A 23826-nucleotide genomic window follows, 5' to 3' on the forward strand; every position below is an offset into this window, starting at 1 on the left:
CAAACAGTTAAATATAGAGCATCCCAAGTATCATAAAAAATTAAAAACATAAATATTTTAATTGCTGAAGTACACAGTAATTTCTCTTGCATGTCATATTTTGTAATTACCAACTGTACTTGTGTATTCGCTGTTTCTCCTCATAAGCCTGCGTCTGTATACTAGTACCTAAGCCTGAGGCTTAGCATATAGGTAAGTGTTCAATAAATATTTTGAATGAATTAAGGGATAAATAAGTAGGTGAAGGCATAAGAGACAGTTTTCACAAGATAATGTTGAACTAGATCTTGAAGGAAAATGATAATATTTTAGAGTGCTTACTAGGTAACAGGCATTCTTCGGAATACTTTACACTTATTGAGGGGGGGCAGAAAACATTATTTTCCTCTCATCTTTCTAAGTTCTTCTGGCTGATAGACTAATAATCAAATCAACGTAAGACAGATTAACAGGACAAAATGACCAACTTTATTTTAAATGTACATGCAAAGGTTCTGCAAGAATATGGGGCCCAGGGATACACTGGGTAGTTGAGGCTTATGTGCCATCTTGAGCTACGAGAGAGGAAGGCTGTGATTTGAGACTTCAAAGGGCGGAAAGACAATAGAAGAGCAAAAGTTTGGTAAATAAATGCTTGCTGAGCTATCTTAAACAACGAGGCAAAGAGGACTTTAATTAGACAGGCTTTGTCAAGTTCTGCCCTATCACATAATAGCTCTTACTAAACTATATTGCGTTTTTGGAGCAGTTCCTCCATCTAAATTCCTTGTAGGCAGTTAGGGCAAAGGTCAGAGGTTTTTCTGAGCCTTTTGTTTCTTAAAATAAACAGCTTAAAATAATATCCAGAAGAATATTTGGGGGTAGCAAACTCTGCTCACCTTCACTGCATAGCATATGATATCATGTAGTATAGCTTGTGTATTGTTTCAGAAGAATGTAATTTCCAGAGGCCCAAGACTTTGTATTTTTCACTACTGTTCTTCTAAAACCTAGGTTGGGGCCTGGCATGCAGTAGGTGATCAATACATTTTTATTAAATAAACACATAAAAATACTATCTTGTTTAATGTCCATAACTGCTCTGAAAGGCAGGTACTATAATTATCCTCATTTTTCAGATGGGGAAACTGAAGCCTAGAGCAATTAGATTTTCCAAAGTCACAGAACTAGAATGTGGTAGCACAAGATTCAAATATTCTCAGTCTGATCCCACACTTCATGTGTGTTTGTATTGAACTGTGCATCACCAACAGGTGATAAAGTCCTAATCCCTGGTACTTGTGGATGTGAAATTAAGGTATATTCTTAGACAATTCTGCTATAATGCTTCCTAAGAATGAGTAAGTAATAATTCCAAAAGAACTGGAAATAAACATTTCAAACAGTGGCAACAATGTTGGGAGTATGTGCAAATTTCTCCAACAGCCGAACTCTTTTGAAGAGCAATAATTATTTGGATATTTGAATTTCAGAGGTCTGCTTTCAATGCAGCCTTACTATTTTAGAGTGCTATTTAGAATACTATTTTACTCTAGATGCGATGTTATCAACTGGAACTTTGTGAGCTTCTGATAGACTAGTTTGAGAAACAACTAGGTTGACTGAGAAGGAAAATAATTAACGCATTGTAAAGGAAACCAACATGCTGCAAAGCATTTTGAGTTACAACTACCTATGTAAGTGAAAGGTTAAGAAGGTAGAACAACCTGAAGCAGTATAAGAGCTCCGATGTGAATATCACAAAAACATAAGTATGTGTACTTGATCTTCAATCACCTAAAACAGTAAGGACCCAAATGCCTTGGATTAAGAGTTGTGCTCTATAATTTGATAGCCACTGGCTGGACATATGTAGCTGCTAGGTACTTGAAATGTGGCCAGCACAAATGAGGTATTCAATTTTAAATTTTATTTGACTTTAATTTAAGTGTAAAATGAATGTTCAACTTAGTTATTGGAAAAGTTTTAAGTAGTTCTGTAACAACTGGGTATATGCATCCTAATTGTACCCAATTGGGTACCATTTCAAGTATAAGTTTTATAAAATGTAATTTAAGCACAGAACAAGTATTTCCATTAAAAATTTGCTGTTCAAATTGAGATGTGCTGTAAGTGTAAATACATACTAGAGTTCAAAGACAAAGTTAGAAAAAAGAAAGTAAAACATCTCATTAGTAATTTTCATATTGATAATATATTGGTATGATATTTTGGATTTATTAAGTTAAATCAAAATATTTTTAAAATAATTTCACCTGCTTATTTTTATTTTATTATTTTTTAATTTAATTTATTTATCTTTAGAGGGAAAGGGAAGGAGAGTGGGAGAGAAATATCAATGTATGGTTGCCTCTCGTGTGTCCCTTGCTGGGAACTGGCTTGCAACCCAGGCATGTGCCCTGACTGGGAATCGAACCATGATCCTCTGGTTCGCAGGCTCACACTCAATCCACTGAGCTACACCAGCTAGGTTCTTTTCATTTTTTAAAAAGTGTGGGTACCAGGAAAACTTTAAATTACATACGTGGCTCACATTATATTTCTGCTGGATGATCGTTGCTCTAGACAAGTGATTTTCAACCTTTTTCATCTCATGGCATACATAAAATCTGGGGCACACCAAAAATATATATATTTTTGCCAATCTGAAAAAAAATAGGTATGATTTTGATTAATTCATACTGGAGGGCTATTGTACTGGCTGTTGTCATTTTTTTGCTTGACAATCCCAGGGAAAAGAGGTCAGTATCCTTGATTAAACAGTCAGGTATTGCATGTTTTAAAAATTCTTGAGGCACTCCAGTTGAAAATTGCTGCTCTAGACCAGTTGTTCTCAAACTTCGGTCTCTTGACCATCAATATCATCTGAGCTTGTTAGAAATGCAAATTGGTGAGCTCCACCTAGACTTACTGAATCAGAGACTGGGGGGTGGGGACCTGGTTTAAAAAGCCCTCCAATAGATTCTGAAGCAAGAAAAAGTTCAAAAACCATTCATCTAGGCCAGTGGTTCTCACCCTGGGCTGCATCTTAGAATTATTTAGGGACCTTGGGCAACAAATCCTGGTGCTAGAGCTACAACCCACACCAATTAAGTCAAACTACTCTTGGCATAGTCAAGAGTGATTTTTAAAGCTCTCCAGGTGATTTTATTACAGGATAAAGATGAAAAACCACTGGTCTAGATCCTTGACTCTTACACTAAGCTCTCCAGGCTCTGCTCCCCTTGCGGCTTCCACTGCAGCTTCCACCATGGCTCCCTGTTACAAAGGGCACCGCTGCTGTGACTTTTCTTCCTGGATTGGGTGTTACAGGACATGGATGTGCTATGGAACTGAAAGGGCTTGCTGCTTGAGGTGCTTTACTCAAGCATGTCACACGGTTGTCACAAGGTAGTTTATTTACTTGCAGCAAGAAAAGGAGGCAGGGATTTGTACTCTGTAGAGCTCTAGAGCCTCTTAGAGGATGGAACTTCGGCATACATTTTCGCTTAAAGAATAGAATAAGGGTACCTCTCTTTAAAATATTCTAGTGAAATGACTCATATATTGATTTCACCTAGCACTAGAATAGTGTTCAAATACCAATATCTTATAGCTTGGCTTTTTAGACATTCCTTAGAACCAGGTATAGAGCCGAGTGAAGGAAACCAGGATATATAACCCCAAAATATGTATCTTTGAGGACCAGAAGGACATGCAACACAGACTTCAGTTTGTTTCTTCTCATATATTTACCTTCCCACAGTTTGCCACCTTTTGAAACCTAAAATTGCTTTCCTTTGTCCTGTCATCTCTAGATATTTTCTGTATAAGCATATCTTTTACCACAGTTAGCTCTATTGTATTTCATAGGGTTGCCTTTTTCTTTTTTTGAACTAATTGAAGGCAAGACCCTCCACTAGCAAAGAGATTATGGCTCGTTTTATTGCAATACTTGCTTTATTTCAGTGATTTGGAACTGAATCCACAATATGTCTGAGGTGTATGCCTATACTTGAAATCTTATGATATTGGATTAGAGTACTACAATCATAAATTGATTAGAGGTCATTGTACACTAAACTTACTGGGGCAGGAAATATTTGAAATTGATTTAATTGCATTTGATCAAATACTTGATTTGATTGTAAGGTTATTTTCACCTATGTAACAGAAACTTACAGGCTTCTAGTCCCATTATTAACATTACCAAATGTGTGCAGAGTGACTGCACAACTATAGTTTCTTCCAAGAAAAATTAAAGCAAGATTTTTTTCTATGTGTTTCCTCCATTCCACCCCCCCACCCCCACCCCAATAAAACCTAACCTTACAAACTATTTTAAAAGGACTGGAAAATCGCATATTCTGGCCAACAGTTACAAGGAAAAATAAGTTCTTGGAACTGCGCATGAATATACAAGATAGCTCCCTTAGTTAGGCCTTTTACTGTTACCACTCAAAATGCCTGGAACTCTTTCCCTAAGAGAAGTAGACACATAGGAGAGAGACGTGAACCTTACATAAATTGGTATGATCTTTAATCCCTTTGTAATGATGGCTTGGCCAGAGAGCCCACCCACTCATTTTGGGCTACTCCCTATATTTACATCAGCTTTCCTGTATGTAGATATTATATCACAGAAACAGGGAATAAACTGGTAATATATCTAAGTTTATGTAATAAGAGCTGCTTTATAATAAGGTTCTGTTGTACAAGCATTTTTGTTTCGTCTTCACTATCTTCTGTTCCCAGGCCTGCTGTTAAAGTGTTTTTGTCACAGTTAAAGCACTGTAATTGTAATGTACCTCAGTTAATTTAAGAGAGTGAGTTTTGCAAAGTATACCTTCTTCTCAGATGTTGTGGGGTTAATAATTTATGGCTTAAAAATTGATGGTTGAAAAGTGTTACTTGAATGAAATGAATGTTTTAAAAGAACGCTGTAATGCCAATAAAATGTTCTCTAAATAAAACAACTGATTCTAGATAATTCAAAGAAGCTAAGCCTAAGCCTAAGAAGCTTCTGGATAGAAGTATGGGCCACAAAACAACTGGTGTAAAAATCACTCTGATAAGGAAAATAACCTAATTAGAAGTAAAGAAGATACTGATTGAATGTGTCTCGTTTTTGGATATATGAAACCAAAGAATCATCAATCCTGAACCCCATCTTTTACATCATTAGGTGGAGATGAGCAGAGCAGAAACCAGGACTCCTATTTAACTGAAAAGGAAACTGGGGCACAGAAATCTTCAGTGTTTGTTGTGTCAGACACTCCTTTTGCTTCTGATCTGACTGCTCCTCCATTCCTTGAAACTTGAGGTATAAATATCAACAAAAGACCTTCTCTTTTTACCGAAGAAGGACCTAAAGATCGAGCTGCTTATCGTTATTTAGAAAGAGGTTCTTAAACACCTTGGCTTCTAGAACTTAGGAAGACTATACACAGGGCAGACGTGACTGTGAATTGGGCCCTAACACGTCTGCATTCATTTATTAAAACAAAATTTCCGTGGGTGATCTACAAAGACCTGTGCGGCCTCCCGTGCTCTCCTCTCAGCACTGACTCCCCGCTCTACTTGGGCCTGGGCTTTCTGGGTCAAGGTTGGTTTCCTTCTGCCTCCAGCTCCCAGGCGTGGCTGGCATCCAGGGCCATGGGTAGGTGTCCCGAAAGAGCCTAACTAACTGGAAGGGAGAGGTCAAGTCTGATCCTCACCAGTCAGTCGTGGTTCTGTGCAAACACCCCTGGGTGTCCCTCGGTGCCCCGAGCAGAACCCTCCCACCTTGGTGCGTCTCTGGCTGCGGGCTTCCACCGCCAGGAGTGATGGTGCCCGCGTGCCCAGGGGCCGGCAAGGGAAACCGGTTGTACTCCCCACGTGGGGCTCTGGGATGAGAGAGCAATCAGTGCTCACCAACCACTTCGACACGTCCTACGTAGAGATGGACTAGCACAGCTGTAATTATAAGGCGATGGTGGTGAGAGGTGGCCAGGGGAGGGAGCGACTCCCGCGGCCGCCTCCCNGGGAGAGGTCAAGTCTGATCCTCACCAGTCAGTCGTGGTTCTGTGCAAACACCCCTGAGTGTCCCTCGGTGCCCCGAGCAGAACCCTCCCACCTTGGTGCGTCTCTGGCTGCGGGCTTCCACCGCCAGGAGTGATGGTGCCCGCGTGCCCAGGGGCCGGCCAGGGAAACCGGCTGTACTCCCCACGTGGGGCTCTGGGATGAGAGAGCAATCAGTGCTCACCAACCACTTCGACACGTCCTACGTAGAGATGGACTAGCACAGCTGTAATTATAAGGCGATGGTGGTGAGAGGTGGCCAGGGGAGGGAGCGACTCCCGCGGCCGCCTCCCCCCGGCTCCCGCAACGCCTCCCGAGGGCCTCCGTCTACCCCCTCTCCACTCGCCAGGCGATCTTCCGACATGACTCAGCGTTTCTCTCAGGCTATCCTGCCGGGACACCGGCTTCTTGCCGGCTCCTCCCGCCGCGTCCACCCCCTCTCACCACCCACGCCTACCCCTGGGCCCTGGGCCCTTCCCCTGCGCCGCCGCCACCGACCCAGTCCGCGCGGGCGTCCCAGCTGCATCCGCCTCCTGCCCCGCGCGCGCCTCGCTGCCGCTCCGCTCGCCCGACCACAGCGCGCCCGCCATGGAGGCCGCCACCCCCCGCCGCCGCCACACCCACCAGCGCGGCTGGACCGTGTTGCGGGTCCCCCACCTCAACAAGGTAAGCCCCAGGCCCACCGGGAGCCCCACGGCCTGGCTCCTGCGGGTCAGGGGCGGGCACCGCCTGCCAGTCCCTTCGAACAGGGAGTAGCCCCTGCGCCCGCTCCTCCAGGACGGTGCCCGCCCAGCGACCCGGGCCCTGGGCCCTCAGGGCGACCTCGGTTTCTGGGTTTGGGCGGTAGGACAGGTACCCTGGAGTGTGATGGGCGGGTGGTGCTCGTGCCCTCGCACCGTGGCGTCCCGTTTGGGGACAAGAGAAGATGTACATTGTCTATACTACATGGCTTCTCTTCTCCAAGGCAAGAGCCAAGCCTGAGAAAGTGGTGCCAGGAAAGTGTGTTGGTGGTGAAGGTAGCAGGCGGGCAGGTCGCTCAGCCTCCTTGTGCCTGTGCCTGCCACCCACCACTGACTGGTTTGACTCTGTGGCAGTTCTCAGAGCCTGCCCGGAGAGAAGTGGCCTCACTGGTCCAGCCGAGGATCACATTAACGACCTGGAAGCCAAGGCCTCTTGGTTTCTGGGGTGACACAGTTAAGAGTCTGGGAATGCGTGTTGGGTGGCTTCTGCCTTGGACACTGCATGGCCAGATACAGAGCCCAGTCCTAGCCCGGTCCACAGACTGTAGCTAAAGCCATTTCTACTCTTTGAATCAGGCCTTCTGGAAATTAATGATTTACTTAGAAGGGGAATTCAGTTTACACTCTGTTCACAGTCCCCTTTTCAGTGTCTGTAGTATTTCATTTTTCTTCACAGGTAATGTTGGTATAAACCCCCAAGACTCCTCTCTAATGAAAAACAACTCAGAATTTATAATTTTGCTTCTCTAAATACTAAGCAGTCACACTTATTTTGTAGCCGGGTTTGTCTTTGGATTGTTCCTTTTGTGCGTGTGTGTGCTTTGTATATTTCCTTTTTATTTAGTACAAGATAAGTGCATCCATCAGCACAGAGATTTGTTTAGTGATTTTGATTGTCCTTTACTGGACACCCTTTTTCATTAAGGACAGGTCTGTGTTTTTTCCCCCTTCGTCAATATTACTAGTGATTTTTTTGTATGTGAATGTATTTTTTATGGCCAACTAATATACCATTTTGTATATGTACTGCATCTTTTTTATCCAGTCATCTTTCAATGGACACTTAGGTTGCTTCCATATCTTGGCTATTATATAAGAAATGTCCTTTTTTGTCTTTTGTTAAGTCTTTTGTTTTAAAGTCTATTTTGTCTAAGTATTGCTACAGCAGCTTTTATTTTTTATTTCTATTTGCACAAAATATCTTTTTTCATCCCATTACTTTCAGTCTGTCTGTGTCACTCTGAGATGGGTCTCTTATAGGTAGCATATTTATGGGTCTTGTGTTTTCCGTTCAGTCACCACATGTCTTAGATTGGAGCATTTAATCCATTTACTTTTTAACATAATTACTGATAGGTAAATAGTTATTGCCATTCTATTATTGATATTTATGATCTTTTCCTCCTTCTTTTTCTTTTTAAAAAATTCCTCTAACCTTTCTTGTAATACTGGTTTGTTAATGATGAACTCCTTTAGCTTTTTCTTGTCTGGGAAGCTCTTAACTGTCTTTCTATTGTAAATGAGAGCTTTACTGAACAGAATAATCTTGGTTGTAGGTCCTTACTTTTCATCACTTTGACTATTTCTGGCCCCAGTCCCTTTTCTCCTACAAAGTTTCTTTTGTGAAATCAGCTGACAGTTTTATGGGAGCTCCCTTGCAGGTAACGAACTGCTTTTCTCTTGCTACTTTTAAGATTCTCTCTTTGTCTTTAACCTTTGCCATTTTAATTATGTACCTTGGTGTGGGCCTGTTTGGGTTCATCTTGTTTGAAACTCTGGGCTTCCTGGACTTGCATGTCTGTTTCCTTCACCAGGTTGGGGAAGTTTTTCATCATTATTCCTTCAAATAGGTTTTCAATCCTTTGCTCTCTCTTCTCTCCTGGTAGCCCCATGACATGAACATTGTTAGATTCAGTGTTGTCCTGGAGGTTCCTTAAACTATCCTATTTTTTTAATATTCTTTTCTCTTTTTGTTGTTCCAATTGGGTATTTTCTGCTACCTTGCTGATTTGATCATCTGCTTCATCTAATCTGCTGTTGATTTCATTTACTATGTTCTGCATTTCAGTTATTGTAGTCTTCATTTATGATTGGTTCTTTTTTATGATTTCTATTTTTGTGTAATTTATCACATAGTTCATCTATTTTTCCCCGAAGTTCATTGAACATCCTTATAGCCAGTGTCTTGAACTTTGTATCTGGTAGATTGCTTGCCTCCATTTTGTTTAGTTCTTTTTCAGAGTTTTGTTCTGTTCTTTCATTTGGGCCATGTTTCTTTTCTTTCTTTCTTTTTTTCCCTTTGGCTGCCTCCCTGTGTTTGTTTGTATATAATTAGGTAGATATGCTGTGTCTGCTAGTCTTGGCAGGGTGGCCTTATGTTGTAGGATGTCCTGTGGAGCTCAGTGCTGCAAACTCCCTGCTCCCTTCAGTTAGGTACTCCAGGGGTAGCCCTTGTTTGGGTTGTATGTGTCTTCCTGTTGTGGTTGAGCCTTGATTGCTGTGGGCACATCAGTGGGTGGGTTTGACCCTGAGATTGTATGGCTGTGAGGACTGGCCGTTACTACAGTGGACGAGCTGTTGTTTGGGGGCCGACCGCACAGATTGGGATTCACTTTAGCAGGCTCTGGTGCCTTCCCAGTTCATCCTTTGGCTGTGCCATTTGTGGTGCGAGTTGGGTGGTGCTCTGCTGAAGGCTGAGGCTGGCTAACAGGTGTGTTGGTTCTAGGGCCTCTTGGGAGGGACTGCGGAGTAGGCCCTAGTTGGCCACTGTCTGTGTCCAGCCTGGTGCCATCTGGTAGGAGATACAAAGTGGTCTGTGGTTGGTAGCTGCCTGTGCTGGACTTGGAGGTGCCTGGGAGAAGCTGTGCTGTGAACCAAAGCTGACTGTCACTAGTACTGGGCTCCAGGCTGCTTAGCTAGAGATACAGGGTATGAGGAAGCCAGTTGTTGCTTGTGTGGGGTTCATGAATATGAGAGTTTTTTTTAAAAAAATCCCCAGTGTACGCCAAGGCTGGCAGTTTACAAGAAACTGCTTCTGGGAAATTTTCCTTCTATGTGCCATTTGGGTGAGGGCTTGTCTCAGAAAATCACCTGGGTGGGGAGAGCTGTGTGTGAGGAGAGCTCAACAAAGGAACAGTGGGGCCTCTTAGTACTTCAGTCCCAAGAGAGCTGCCCCTCCAGCGCCTGCCCTGAAGCCAGAAAAGTTAGTTCCCCATATTTCCTTAGCAATTTTCAAGCTGCTGTCCTTTAGCTGGAGTTTAGGGCGAGTGTTTGTGTGTCTGAACTTGGGCCCTTGGAGAGGACATCTGGGTCTACAGCAGCCCCCTCTCTCACCCTCACTGAGTCCCTGCTGATTTTCATAGCTAGTTGTTGTGGGAACTGCTCTTTTTAGCACTGGTGCTCAGGGCCTGGAAGCCTAGTGTGGGGCTGGAGCCCCTTTGCTCTTTAGTGAGGACCTTTGCAGCCAAGATATCCCTCCCAATTCTTAACTGCTGCAGGTGGGTGTCAGACTAGCCTGTTTCACGTCTCTGCCCCTCCTACCAGTCTCCCTGTGGCTTCTTTATAACCTTAGTTATGGTCTGTTCAGCCTGTCTTAGGTGGTTCTCAAGGGCAGTTGTTTTATAATTTAGTTGTAATTTTGATGTCTTGGGAGGAGGTGAGCACAGTACTTACCTACTCTGCCAATGTGATAGAAATTCTTTGTTGGTGATTTTTCGATCATTTTTAATGACTTGGAGACTTGTGATTTCTTTTTTCTTCTTTTTTTTTGTAATTTATTTTATTTAGTGAATTATGGTTGGTTTGAGTTCTTTTTAATTTTTGTGGTGACAGGCAACTCTTAAAAATCTGTGATTATTTGTGGTCATAAAGTATATGAAGTTTTAAATATTTTTTTCTTCAAAATGAATTTAATTGCTAGTTTGATTTTTTCCCTTCCTTTTTATTGTTGTGCAGAACAATTTTATTGGGCCTATTTTCAGTAGAACAAAGGTAAAATTTGATGCAACAAAACCATTTGTGACTTTCGTGTGTAGCTGCCTTTTCTTTATGACCGAATAATGGGTTGCCACTTAAAAAGGACCACGTGAGTGGTATAACCTGTTTGAAGTCCTCAAGTCAGGGGTAAGACTGTCTGTTTCTAGTGGGTAGCTGGAATATACAGTCCTGAGCAAGAATAGTTAGGGCTTTACAGTTTATATCAATAATTTATATTAAACTCTCTTAACTTCTGTTCATCAATAAGGATTACTGTCCACTTGAGAATAATTGTATCACAGAGATTTTCCACCAAAGGTAGAAAGGTGCAGCATTCATGAGTTAGCAACACATTCTTGAATTTGTAATTTAGCTTTATTGTCTGCATGGTGTCAAACTGGGTTTAATATCTAGTTCATCAAGTTTGGGGAGGTTAATGGAATAAACTTTATTCTCCTTATTCAGTTCTAAGACAGTGGTGTGGTGCCTCATGGAAGTGACACATCCTCATAGACTCTGAAGGCATGGCTGAGGGACCTTCTTCATCTGCCTCACACTGAAGGCTTCTGGGCCTTAAGTCTACTGGCCCAGGAATATTTAGGGATTTTTATGATAACCTTGGCTCCAAAGAAATACTAGTATTTCTTACTGTCCTGTAACACCCCAGCCTGGCACCAGGCTGTACAGCCGGCTGTACACACACAGACCTTCATCACTTTACCTTTTGGGTAACTGCAAATTTCCTTCATTTTATTTTCATTATTGTAGACTGTTCTACATCTAGGTGTGAAAGAAATGTCTTTGTCAATTAGCATTTTCTTTATGTCCTCTTTTGTTATTCAAGTGTTTACAGGATGTTACTATTTTTTTATTATGTTGAATGTAAAATCAACATAATAAAAAGTTAGGTTTACCATCTTCTCCAAATTTATCTCATTAGTTTCCCAACTTTGCCTTCCACTTACAATACATTTTCTGAATCTCTTACTTAATTCTTTACTTTTTGTCTGTGTGTAATTCCTACAGTTAAAATGTCTTTAGTTTATTTAACAGTAATCTGTCTAGTGAAGACTTTCCTAAATATCTTAGTGCTAGCATTGACACCTGTTTTTTGTGTACACAGTTGTACTGTGTTGTTTCGCATTTACTATGTTGTATTTTTTCTTATTTTGATCGCCATAGGACAGGAATCATAATAGTACAGAATTTTGCTGAGTGGACATGAAATAAATGTTTTTTTAATAAATGAATGAGGCATGTTTTTATTTCTTTTTGTCTTCCAGACCGTACTCAGCTTTTAAAGAAGGTAGCATTTAAAGTGGTAACTTGGACATTATCATAAAACATTTATCTTTTTTAATGAACTTTTTGAAAGTAAATTTACATTAAAGTCTAAGATCAGTTGATTCTCTATACCATTATACTGTGTAATGGAATATAGTCAGAAAAGTTAGAATTTGATTTAAACCTGACCATTTCATGAAATATTAATTATTTGCTGGATAACTCTAGGGAGGTACTTCGTATTGGTAAAAATCAAGGTTAACAGGAAATGTGATCCAGATTAAAAAATAAACAATAAAGAAACCCAAGACAAATAGGATCTTTCTTCTTCTGGCAATAATGCATGTGTGATTCTTACTATTTGCTTATAACCAAATGTACCTCACTCCAGAGAGGATGCCACCATGACCTTTGGGCTGTTTATCTGCCTCTGTTACACTGTATATGCTTATCGAATTTCGTGTTTAATGTTTATGATTTTCAAGGATATCTTCTAATTTAGGTGAGTGTGCTTCAGAATTTTTCTCAGGACTTGTCATGTGACTAAAAGTAATGTTTTATAAGTCACTCGTTAAAATTCTACACACAATAAAAATAATCACACTTATTTTTATTTCTCGATTTATTAGTTTGCTTTATTTCTTTATGTAATGGTAGAAAGCACTATTTGATCTATTTGATAGTTCTATTATAATTAAATTCTGCTTACATGGCTTGCATATCTTTAAGATGAAATAATAACCTGACTTGCAAGTAAGCCTCCAAAAAACATCACTCTTCAATATTTTAGGCAGTTTGGTCCATTTTAAGTTTGTGATAGTGTTTTAACAAAGTCAGCATTATTGGTCAGCATTATTAATTTAAATCTAAAATATTAGCATCTGGGCAATGCTTTTTTTGGTAGTTGCATTCTGGCTCGTCAAGACCTAATTGGATGTATTGTAGGAAAGGAGAGAAATGAATCTTGTGACTGTTAGACAAAGGTATCTTACACTATACCAGAATGAATCATTCAGAAGTTTTAATCTACCACGGTGTTTGGAGTTGCCAGTTTTCTCAGGAATATGAGAAACTGATATATCATTTAACTTGGAATCCCACTCATGTGAAGACCATTATAATGCATGTGTGCAGCCATGTTACTTGGAACAGGGGCCATTATTAAGTAAAATAAAGTTTACCTGAACATAGCGCTTGTGATACCAAAAGAGTCGATCTGATAACCAAGACTAAGTGACTAACAGGTGGGAGCGAATACAGCATGGAGACGCTAGACAAAGAGATGATTCAGGTACTGGATGGGGCGAAACAGGCTGTTCGAGACTTCATCATGCTGCTTGGAACAGCTCGCAATTTGAAACTTACGAATTGTTAATTGCTGGAAATTTCCATTTAATATTTTCGGACCACTGTTGACTGTAGGTAACTAAAACCACAGCAAAACATGTACACAAGAGGGGCTACTGTAGATTCAAGATAGCCTGATTTGGCCTGTTTATTACTTTACAGTTTATAGTTGTAAAGTAATGAATAGATCATTCAGTTTTGCAAACAAACCCTGAATGTTTCTGAGGTAGCCTGTACACTTTAAAACAAAGGATTATTGCGGTAAACGAATTTAGAGGATTTAAAACATCAGTAGTCTCCCTCAGGCCCTGAAGATAGATCTCAGTTAGTCATCCACTAAACTGTTTTCAGTAGGTACTTCAGGCCTTTGAGATTAAAGAGAGGGGAGAGACAATGTTAATGTGTCTTTAAGTTTCTGTGGCTTAGCCTGGTAGTTTGGGAAGTCAATATATGAACATAATGAATGATGGTCTCAAAAAATATGGGAAAAACATGGCAACTATTAGAGCTTCTATACTAATAAACTAATTCTAGACCTAAAACACTAGGAATTTTTTATGACAGGTAATGGTTGAGTAAAAACATCAGCAAAAGTACTTGCGTGTTATATGAATGTTTATGGTTATACCTGGGGTAGTAAATTATGAGTGGACCTGGGGTAGTAAATTCTAAACTGAATTGTTAAGACCTGAGATCTGGAGACTGAAGGAGTCCTGAGAATCCATTGCCTTAGGGCTAGGCTTAGAATATTTAAAAGTACATTTAACAAAGGACCCATGGATGAGGACAATGTGGAGGGGATTGTTTTTGGGAGTGGGGGTTGGATTGGGCAGGGAAGAGTAACAGGGAAAATGGGGACAAATGTAACTGAATAACAATAAAAAATATTTAAATTGCCTATTTAGAGTCCTTTAAGATATTTTCAAACTTTTTTGGTTGTGACATAGTACTCATACACATAATATATGTGTAAATATATTGTTGTGGGCTGAATTTTGTCCTCCTAAAAGTCTTACAATGAAGTCTTAATTCCCAGTATCTCAGAACGTAACTGTTTTTGGAGTTAAGGTCTTTAAAGAGGCAATTAAGTTAATTTAAAATTAGGCCTTTAGGGTAAGCCCTCATTCAGTGTGCCTTTATAAGAAGAGATGAAGACATGCACAACTGTGAGAAATTGGGGAAATCCTCTGAGATCGAAAGCTTAATAAATAACACAGAGACATCACGGGTTTGAAAGATCCAGTGATACACATTATAGGGAAGAGCTGGAAATGGTGACATGTTGAGTCAGAGGTTAAGGTCATCACGTTCTGGATCCTCACAGGAACATGTCTGTTAGAAGCAGTAATAATCAGTCAGTTTTGGTGGTGGTTGCTAATTTATAACATCTGTCTTTTAATTTCTGTGTTAAAATCATTTATACTTAATGTAATTGTGTGTATGTTTGGATTTCTGTGCACCTTTTTATTATTAGATGTCTGTTTCCTCTATTTTTCATTCTTTATTTTTCCTTTCCTGCCCGTTTTGTGTTGTTCAAATATTTTTATTATTCTTTTAATTTACCCATTGAATTTGACAATGTCTCTTTGTATATATTTTTTTTCAGTACTTGCTCTAGGAATAAACTTTACATAACTTTTCACAATCTACTTAAAGTGAACATCAGTTGAAATATACCCTACCTTCATTCAGGTCTAATTATTTTTATCTGTTTATATTACAGTTTTTATAGGTATTATATTTGCATACATATCCATAGATGTATTGCATAAAAATTTTAAAAAGAGAATATAATTAACATATAACACTATGTTAGCTTCAGGTGTAGAATGTGATGATTTGATATTTGTATATATTTCAAAATCCTTGCCACAATAAGTCTGGTTAACATCCATCACTGGAAGTAGTTATACAAATTTTATTTCTTGTGATGAGGACTTTTAAGATTTACTTACTTAGCAGCCTTTCAAATATGCAATACAGTATTATCAATTATAGTTGCCATGACCTGTATTTTATAATGGAAAGTTTATACATTTTGACCACTTTCATCAATTTTGTCCCCTCAACCTCCCACCTCTGCATTTAGGAGCTTTTTTAAAGATTCCACATATAAATGAGATCACACAGTGTTTGTCTTCCTATCTGAAAGATTTTCTTCTTTCATGTGGCTGAACAATATTTCATTTATGTGTGTATATGTGTATTCACACACACACATGCACACACAGCATTTTCTGTATCCATTCATCTATCAATGGACACTTAGATTGTTTCCAATCTTAGCTATTATAAATAAAGTTACATGAACAGAGGGATGCACATTTCCTTTTGAGTTGGTTTCTTCATGTAAATGCCCAGAAATAGAATTGCCGAACCTTATGGTAGTTCTATTTTGAAGTGTTTGAAGAACTTGGATACTGTTTTCCATAGTGGCTGCACCAATTTACATTTCTATCAAAAGTGCACAAGGGTTCCTGTTTTTCCACATCCTCTCTAATACCTGTTCCCTCTTTAATACCTGTTCTTTCTTGTCTTGGCTAATGGCTAATAGTCATTCTGGCCAGTGTGAGGTAGTATCTCCTTGGGCTTTAGATTTGCATTTTTTAGGTGTTTAGTGATGTTGAGCACCTTTTCATGTGTCTGTTTGCCATCCATGTGTCTTTGGAAAAATATCTGTTTGGCTCCTCTGCCCATTTTTAATCAGTTATTTTTTGTTATTTTGCTATTGAGTTTTATAGAAAACAATTTGGATGTAATAATGTACTGTTTGTAATTTTTTCATTTAATTGTCATATGTATTTTAAAGATTTTAAGAGGTAAGAGATAATCTATTATAGTTACCCAGATATTTGCTCTTTCTGTTGCTTTTACTCACTTCTGATATACCAAATTTTCCTCAGTTATCATTTTCCTTCCATCTACAGAAGTTCCTTTAGCATTTCCTTTAGAGCAGGTTTGCTGGAGACCAGTTATATTAGTTTTCTTTCATCTGAGAGTATCTTTATTTCATGTTTGTATCTGAAGGATATTTTCACCGGTTAGAGAATTCAGTGATGATACTTGTTTCCCTTCAACACTGTAAAAGTGCCATTCTTCTTCTTCCTGGTCTTCTGTGTTTTTGACGAGAAATCTGCAGCCATTGAACTTGTTGTTTTTCTCTGGCTCCTTTCAAGATTTTTTTCCTTTTGTATTTAGTTTTCAACATTTTGAATATAATGCTTTTGGGTTTGGATTTTTTTGATTTTATCTTCTTGGGTTTTGTGGAGCTTCTTGAATTTGAAATTATAAGACATATAATTACAAGACATGTGCCAGAATTGATAAAGTTTTAGTCATTATTTTTCCACAGCACAGAGTACTAACCACTATACGATCATGGCGAGCTATAAGGATGCCAATTTTTTCAAATATTTTTTATTTCTCTTCTCCTTTGGGGATTCTGTTGGTACAAATGTTAGGCTTTTTGGTGCTCACAGGTCCCTGAGGCTCTGACTTTTTCTTCTTTTTTTCTCTTTGTTTACAGATTGGCTAATTTCTAATGATCTGTCTATAACTTCACTGAATATTTCCTCTCACATCTGCATTATGTTCTTTTCTTTTTTTCTGTCTCTCTTTTTGTAAAAAACACTGTTCTTAAATGAATATATTATGTTATTATATTTTTCAGTTCTAAAATTTCAATTTTAATTTTTATAGTTTTAATTTCTTAGCGAAGACTTTTTCTTTTCCCAGTCATTTTAAAAGATTTTGCCCTCATGGCTTGGGGCATTGTTGTAGTGACTGATTGTAAGTTCTCGGTAACTCCATTACCTGTATTTTCTTGGGATTGGTGCTTGTTTATTTTCTTTTTCTCTGATAGTTAATGTTTTCCTGTCTCATTGTATACTGAGTAATTTTTGCATGTATACTGAACATTTGCATGTTATGAGTTTATAGGTTTTGATTAAATCCTAAGGAGAATACTGTTCTTTTTGTTTTTAGAACTCCTTCAACCTGGTTAGGTCAGTTAGTAAGTTGGACCCAGTATCTGTGGGTTGTGGTTTCAGTACTAATTTCGTTTTCAAAGCCTGTTTTGTACCACTGTTTGGGTCTGATTATCATGTGCACCGTCCAGTGTCCAGTGTGGGATCTGTGCGCTGGTTTACTCCGCAGTTTCGTTCTCAAAGCCTTTGCTGTGCTGTTTAAGGTCAGATCTGTACATGCATAGCTGCGAAGTGAGCCCTGGAGTTCTTAAGCCACATTAGGTGGTCTGTTCCCTTGAGTTCCCTTCTCTCTGAGATTTCTCTGATACTATCCGTCTCCCATAGGCCCCCCTTTGCAGCCCACAAGCCAGAAAACGGGGCCTTGAGTTTCTCTGCTCTGCCATTTACTTCTGGCAGCTCTTTGGCATCTGGGGCCAGGTGACTGGAAGACAGAGAAAAAAACAGGCATTTTTACCCGTGATCTTGAGACCCTTGCTCCTCTGGTTAAAAAAGAATGATTTTCTTCCCTTTGAATTTTAGCATCTGTGGTAGCCGTGATCCTGCCACCCACTGTGAGATTGCCTCGGGACTGGGGCTGGAGACGATGGAAAATGGTAGTGGATTGCCCTTCTCTGTGATTCTTGAGTACATTAGGGCTTTTGGTGTGCCCATGGAGTGATCAGGAACATGGCTGCTTTACTGTCCTCAAGATCGCTTTGTGGTCCCAACTCTAGGTTTAGAGATACTATGTACACATTCCCAGATGACTGCCGGGAGAAACGAGAGGAGCACTAGAAAACCCACTTTCCAGTGGAGCCCACTGTCTTCAAGGAGCTTTCCCCACACCTCATTCAGCACCACCGTTGGCAGTCATGTGGCCACATCTGCCTACGAGGGAGTCCGGAATTGTAGTCTTTTATCGGGTGTATTCTGCCCCAAATAATATTACGGCTTTCTTACTGTGGAGAAAGGGGAGAGCAGGTGTGGTAGACAATTAGCAGTCTCTGGTGTAGCTGGAGCTGCCAGAAACCTAAGGATAGAGATTTAACAAATGTAAATGATAAACATGATTATAATATTCCCAGAGATTGATACAAATGGTTTTAATAGTTATCAACATTTTAATACCCTTACAGACTCACTGTATAAAAATAAAAAGATACAAAAATGTGACAAGTTTGTCCCCTTCCCACTTTTGTGCACCAGCTAGCTGCTTCCCCTTCCTGCAGACGACTCCTGTGTCAGTGACAGGTGTTTCCATTCATACCAGGAATACTGTGTCCAGCGTATTTTTAGTCACTTTTCATAAGTGTTACTAATGTAGGGCGTGAATCAGGTATGCCTGCAGAGTGGTGGGTAGTGGGTAGTGTTATGAAGAGAAATGTTGCACTTACATATGTGAAGCATATAGACACATGGAAAATGGATTAGGAGCCATAATCCCAGATTGAGCTTTCATCAGCCTGGTACTCTGAAGCTGGTTCCGAAGCATCATTTTTGCTTTTACTGAGTTAGCCTTTAACATGGGGATTCCTCGATATGGTGAGTAACAAATACTGTGGTGTGAGTGCTGTGAACTCACTTGCAGCATGTTCATAAAATGGTATAACTTTCAGGAAGTAGCATTTTCACAAAATGGTATAATTAGGGAAAGAACTGGGTCTTCCCACTAGTCTTGGGATACAGTTAAAAATTGTACCAGGCGAACAAGGACTTGCCTGTTCTGGTTCCTGCCTGTCTTCTCGGTTCATCTTCTAGCCTCCTTCTCCCAGTTGATGCAGTTTTCTTCCCCGTGCTCTCTGCAAGATGCCAGGCTTTTGTGCCCCTGCTCTGTCCTGCACTGCCACCCCCAGCTGTTCGCCCGGTCAGCTCCTACTCTTCCGTGTCCTCCAGATCTCATCTGAACACCGCTCTCAGTGAGCTCCTCCCTTTGACCTTCTGGTTTAAGTTAGATCTTGGGCTTTCCCCTGTACTTATCACATCATTATTTCATAGTTATTTGTATGCTTCTTTATATAATGTCCTGTTAAGCTGTCTAGATTGTAAGTTTCATGGAGCTGTGGACCATATTGGACATATCACTGTGTCATTGGCTTAGTGCCTATAAGCATTGTGAGCAGTCACTCAAAATACATTTGCTGAAAAATGTTTGGTGACTGTGATGATGAATTTTCTGTGTCAACTTGACTGAGACCCTGGGTGCCCAGACATTTGGTCAAATATTATTCTGGGTATGTCTGTGAGGGTGTTTATGGATTAAATAAATACTGTTTTTTAAATATATATAATTTCATTTCATTTTATTTTTCCACTTTTTATTAAATTTATTGGGGTGACACTGGTTAACAAAATTATACAGGTATCAGGTGCCCAGTCCTATGACACATCCTCTGTACACCGTACTGTGTGTTCAGTACCCCAAGTCAAGTGTCCTTCCATCACCATTTATTCTCCCTGTACCCTCCTCCATCTCCTATGATCACCCTCTCCCCAGTAGTCCCCACACTGTTCTCCATGTCCATGAGGTTTTTTCATTAGAAATGTGTCTGTTGTTCCACTTATTTTGATGTATTCATTTGCTGGGGAGTGGACATGTAACGTTGGCATACTGGGATAATGCTGTAACCCGTTGAAGTACCTGGTCAAGGCTATTTGAGATTAACATTTGAATTGGTAGATTGAATAAAGCCAACTTCTCTGCCTAGTTTGGGTGGGCTTCATCTAATCATTTGAGGGCCTCAATAGAACAAAAAGGCTGACCCTTTTGTGAGTAAGAGGGAAAATAAAAGTCAGTGTTTACTTAGGACTTGCATATTTATGATTTTATATTAAAACATTATTAGTAATATAAACATATATATATGACTTTACAATTTACATAAAATGCAAAAATATCTAGTCTCATTTTATCCTCCCCAAAACCAAACGAGACACACATAACATATACTATACGAAGGTCTATCTGGAAAAAGTCCAGCCATTGTGAACATAAGGAGACTGTTTGGGTGACAATGATGTAACCTGGCAGCCAAGGAGAAGTGGACTAGAATGCACATGTGTGAACATTGACACCTTCACTGTACTAGTCAGTGGGGGTGGTAGATGCCATTGAGTGAGCATGTGTACTGTGTGGTCATTGCATTCAAAATGACTGAGCGAGTAGAACAATGAGTCTGCATCAAATTTTGTAATAGGCTTGAACATTCCTGTGTGGAGACTGCAGATGATTCAGAAGGCCACAGTTATAGGCAACTAGTGATGGCAACAATGAGCCTGCTCATGCATCACGGTCTCATGCAGAGCTTTTTGGTGAAACATCAAATCACCCAGGTCACTCAGTCCCCCTACAGCCCAGATTTGGTACCCTGTAACTTCTGGCTTTTCCCAAAACTAAAGTCAATGAAAGGGAGGAGTTTTCAGATTGTTGAGATTTAGGAAAATACAGTGGGGCAGCTGGAGAACTGTGTGAGGTCCAAGGTGCCTATTTTGAAGGGGTCTGAGGTGTCATTGTCCTATGTACAGTGTTTCTTGTATATTGTGTCTTCTTCAATAAATGTCTCTTTTTCATATTACATCGCTGGATGCCTTCTGGACAGACCTTATACATTCCATAAATGTTTGATTACTCTTATTTAGTAGACGCGGACACAAAACTGGAGGAGACTCTCCATTTAACCCTTAATACTTTAAGTACTTACTCAAAATCACAGTGTTAAAAAATGTCTACTTGTGAATTGTATTTGGATCTAAGTCCAAATAGTATACCATTTAGAGTTGTTATGTTGTTATGCATATGCGTTTGCTAGTGAAGTATGTGTGTAAATTTATGCATATATTATTGCAAAATAATGTACCAAATATATGCCAAAATTGTACCAAACAACCACTTATACAACAAAGAATTACCTGAGGTTGAGAAACTTTGATTTAGATGAAGACATTTTTAAAAATCCCCACAAACTCTGGTACTTATGTTAAGTAGATTATGTCTTATTGTTAAACCAAGTTGATCTTGAATACTAGCTTTAAGGTCAGTTTAAAAAGCTGTTAGTAGTAAATTAATTTGTTTAAGTAATATTCTAATGCACATGTGGAAAGCTCAATTATTTGACAGATTTCACATTATGTACATCCCGTACATATATAAAATATCTTGGTTTGAAATTTGAATTGGATAGGTTGATTACTCAAAAGTAGAACTATGTAGAACTGAATAACATGGAACTGAAAAGTTGTTTCAGGTTCTTGTATTTGTTCATCTATTTGCTTATTTAAATTTATTGAGACCCTGTTCTGTGCTGACATTGTGTTAGGGGCTGGTTTACGAGTGTGACTTGCCTAGTGCTTGTCCTCCAGAAGCATCTGCACCTCTGGGGAAAGCAGTGGTTAAGCAAAAACGAAGACTGGGAAGTTCCATGGTAGAAGTACGGGATGCTGAGGGGGCCCGTTGGAGGACACCTCCCTGATCCAGAGAAAAGGAGGCAAAGCCTTCTTGAAGGAGAGCATCATTCAGGAAAAGGCAAGGGACATTCACAAATTCATGTTTAATTTAATTGGTAATTAAATGTGTTGAATTGCAGAAAATTATTTCATACTCTGCAGAGCATTCTTTTTAGTTCAAAAGTTAAGAAATCAAATGAATGCACTGTAGACAGTTATCTTGTAGTCCTGATGTTTGTTTCACTGTATCAGTAATCACTGTACATACTATGTTGGGCATGGAGGATTTTGTCTAGATCCCATATACATGGTTTTCTAGAGTAGTGTGAATGTGCAAATGATCACTAGAGTCTCTACTGGCAGCCTGTATTACCCATTTGGTTTGCATAATTCTTACACAGTTTAATCCACTATCTGAGATTTGGCTTTTTTATCGTTTGTGTGCGTGTGCAGTTTCATTAATTTACAATCTGCTTATTAACAGGTACTTTTCTCTCCTGGTTTGGTGATTTTTTGGTATTTGCCTTAAAACTTATTTGGGGACATTACCACTCCATCTTGCTGATAGGATTGTGAAACCTTATTAATGATTTTAAGGGTTATATTTGGAAAAGGTAGAGTTGATACTAGTTATCAACATTTTCTTAGGTTTATAAGGAATCTGTAGATTTTAGTAATCTGACTTTTAAGTGTGAAATAGTTGAATTAAACTTCTCATCTGGTAATTTAAAAGTCCATTTGCTCTCTTAGGTAGAGGTGCTCTTTCTTTCTATAAAATAAGCAATGTGTCACTTAACTAAAAATAATTATACTTATGTATATCCTAAAATACATATCTACATGAATTATGGGGTAGTATAAAGATTTGCTATTTTGCTGTAAATTTTAGAATATCTAGGCCAAAGTACATTTTAGTTGTACTTTCATAATCATTACTTAAGACAGTTCAATTACTTTATGTCAGTTGTGTAAAATTTACTGCTGTGTAATAAAAGCAAAAAGTTTGTATTAAATAAGCTGTTGTTCATATACTGTATTATTGGTTTTATTTATTTTTTACTTTAATCTTCATTGTACTTTTTTTACATTACCTTTTAATCCTCTTATACTCCCCTCCCCTCAGCAGTCACCACAGTGTTGTCCATGTCATGAGTCCTTTTTCTTTTTTTTTTTGGTCAGTCCCTCCACCCCCTGACATATTCCTCTACTAGTTGTCATCCTGCTCTCCATCTGTGAGTCTGTCCTCATTTTCCGTGTTTGTTCAGTTTCTTCGTTAACTTCCATGGGAATGAAATCATATGGTATTTGTCTTTCTCTGACTAGCTTATTTCACTTAGTGTAATGCTCTCCAGGTCCATTGATAACTGTTGCAGGTAGTAAAATTTTTTTCTTTATTTCAGCTGAGTAGTATTCCATTGTCTAAATGTCCCATAGTTGTTTTATCCACTCATCTACTGATGGACACTTGGGCTGCTTCCATATCTTGGTGATTGTGAATAATATTGCGATGAACAAATAGGTGCCTATGTTCTTTCCAATTAGTGTTTTAGGTTCCTTTGGGTATATTCTCAGAAGCGGTATCACTGGGTTGAAGGGCAGATTCAGGTTTAATTTTTTTAGGTATCTCCATACTGCTTTCCAAAGTGGCTACACCAGTCTGCATTCCAGCCAACAGTGCAAAAGTGTCCCCCTTTCTCCACATCCTCACTAACACTTATTGTTTGTTGATTTATTGATGGTAACCATTCTGACGGGTGTGAGATATTATCTCATTGTGGTTTTATTTTGTATTTCTCTGGTGATTACTGGCACTGGGCATCTTTTCATATGTCTGTTGACCATTTGTCCTCTCTGAAGAAGTGCCTACTCAGGTCCTTTGCCCATTTTTTAACTGGGTTGTTTGTTTTTTAGTGTTGAGTTTCGTAAGTACTTTATAAATTTTGGGTATTAACCCCTTATCAGGTGTACTAGTGAATATGTCCCCTCCTTCTGTGGGTTGTCTTTTTATTTTGTTGATGACTTCCTTAGCTGTGCAA

General features: G+C 39.3%; 1 protein-coding gene across 1 annotated transcript in view; it reads left to right on the plus strand.

The window, feature by feature from the left end:
- Positions 1-6609: 6609 nt before the first annotated feature.
- ME1 (malic enzyme 1) overlaps positions 6610-23826 on the plus strand; it is a 157833-nt gene continuing 140616 nt past the window's right edge. Inside the window, exon 1 of the mRNA XM_037039460.1 lies at positions 6610-6705. Coding sequence (XP_036895355.1) covers positions 6628-6705 — 78 coding nt within the window. The 5' untranslated portion in view covers positions 6610-6627. The remainder of the gene's footprint in view (positions 6706-23826) is intronic.

The sequence above is a fragment of the Sturnira hondurensis genome, unplaced genomic scaffold, assembly GCF_014824575.4.
Source record: "Sturnira hondurensis isolate 20B ecotype Veracruz unplaced genomic scaffold, ASM1482457v3 Scaffold0025370, whole genome shotgun sequence".
NCBI lineage: Eukaryota > Metazoa > Chordata > Mammalia > Chiroptera > Phyllostomidae > Sturnira > Sturnira hondurensis.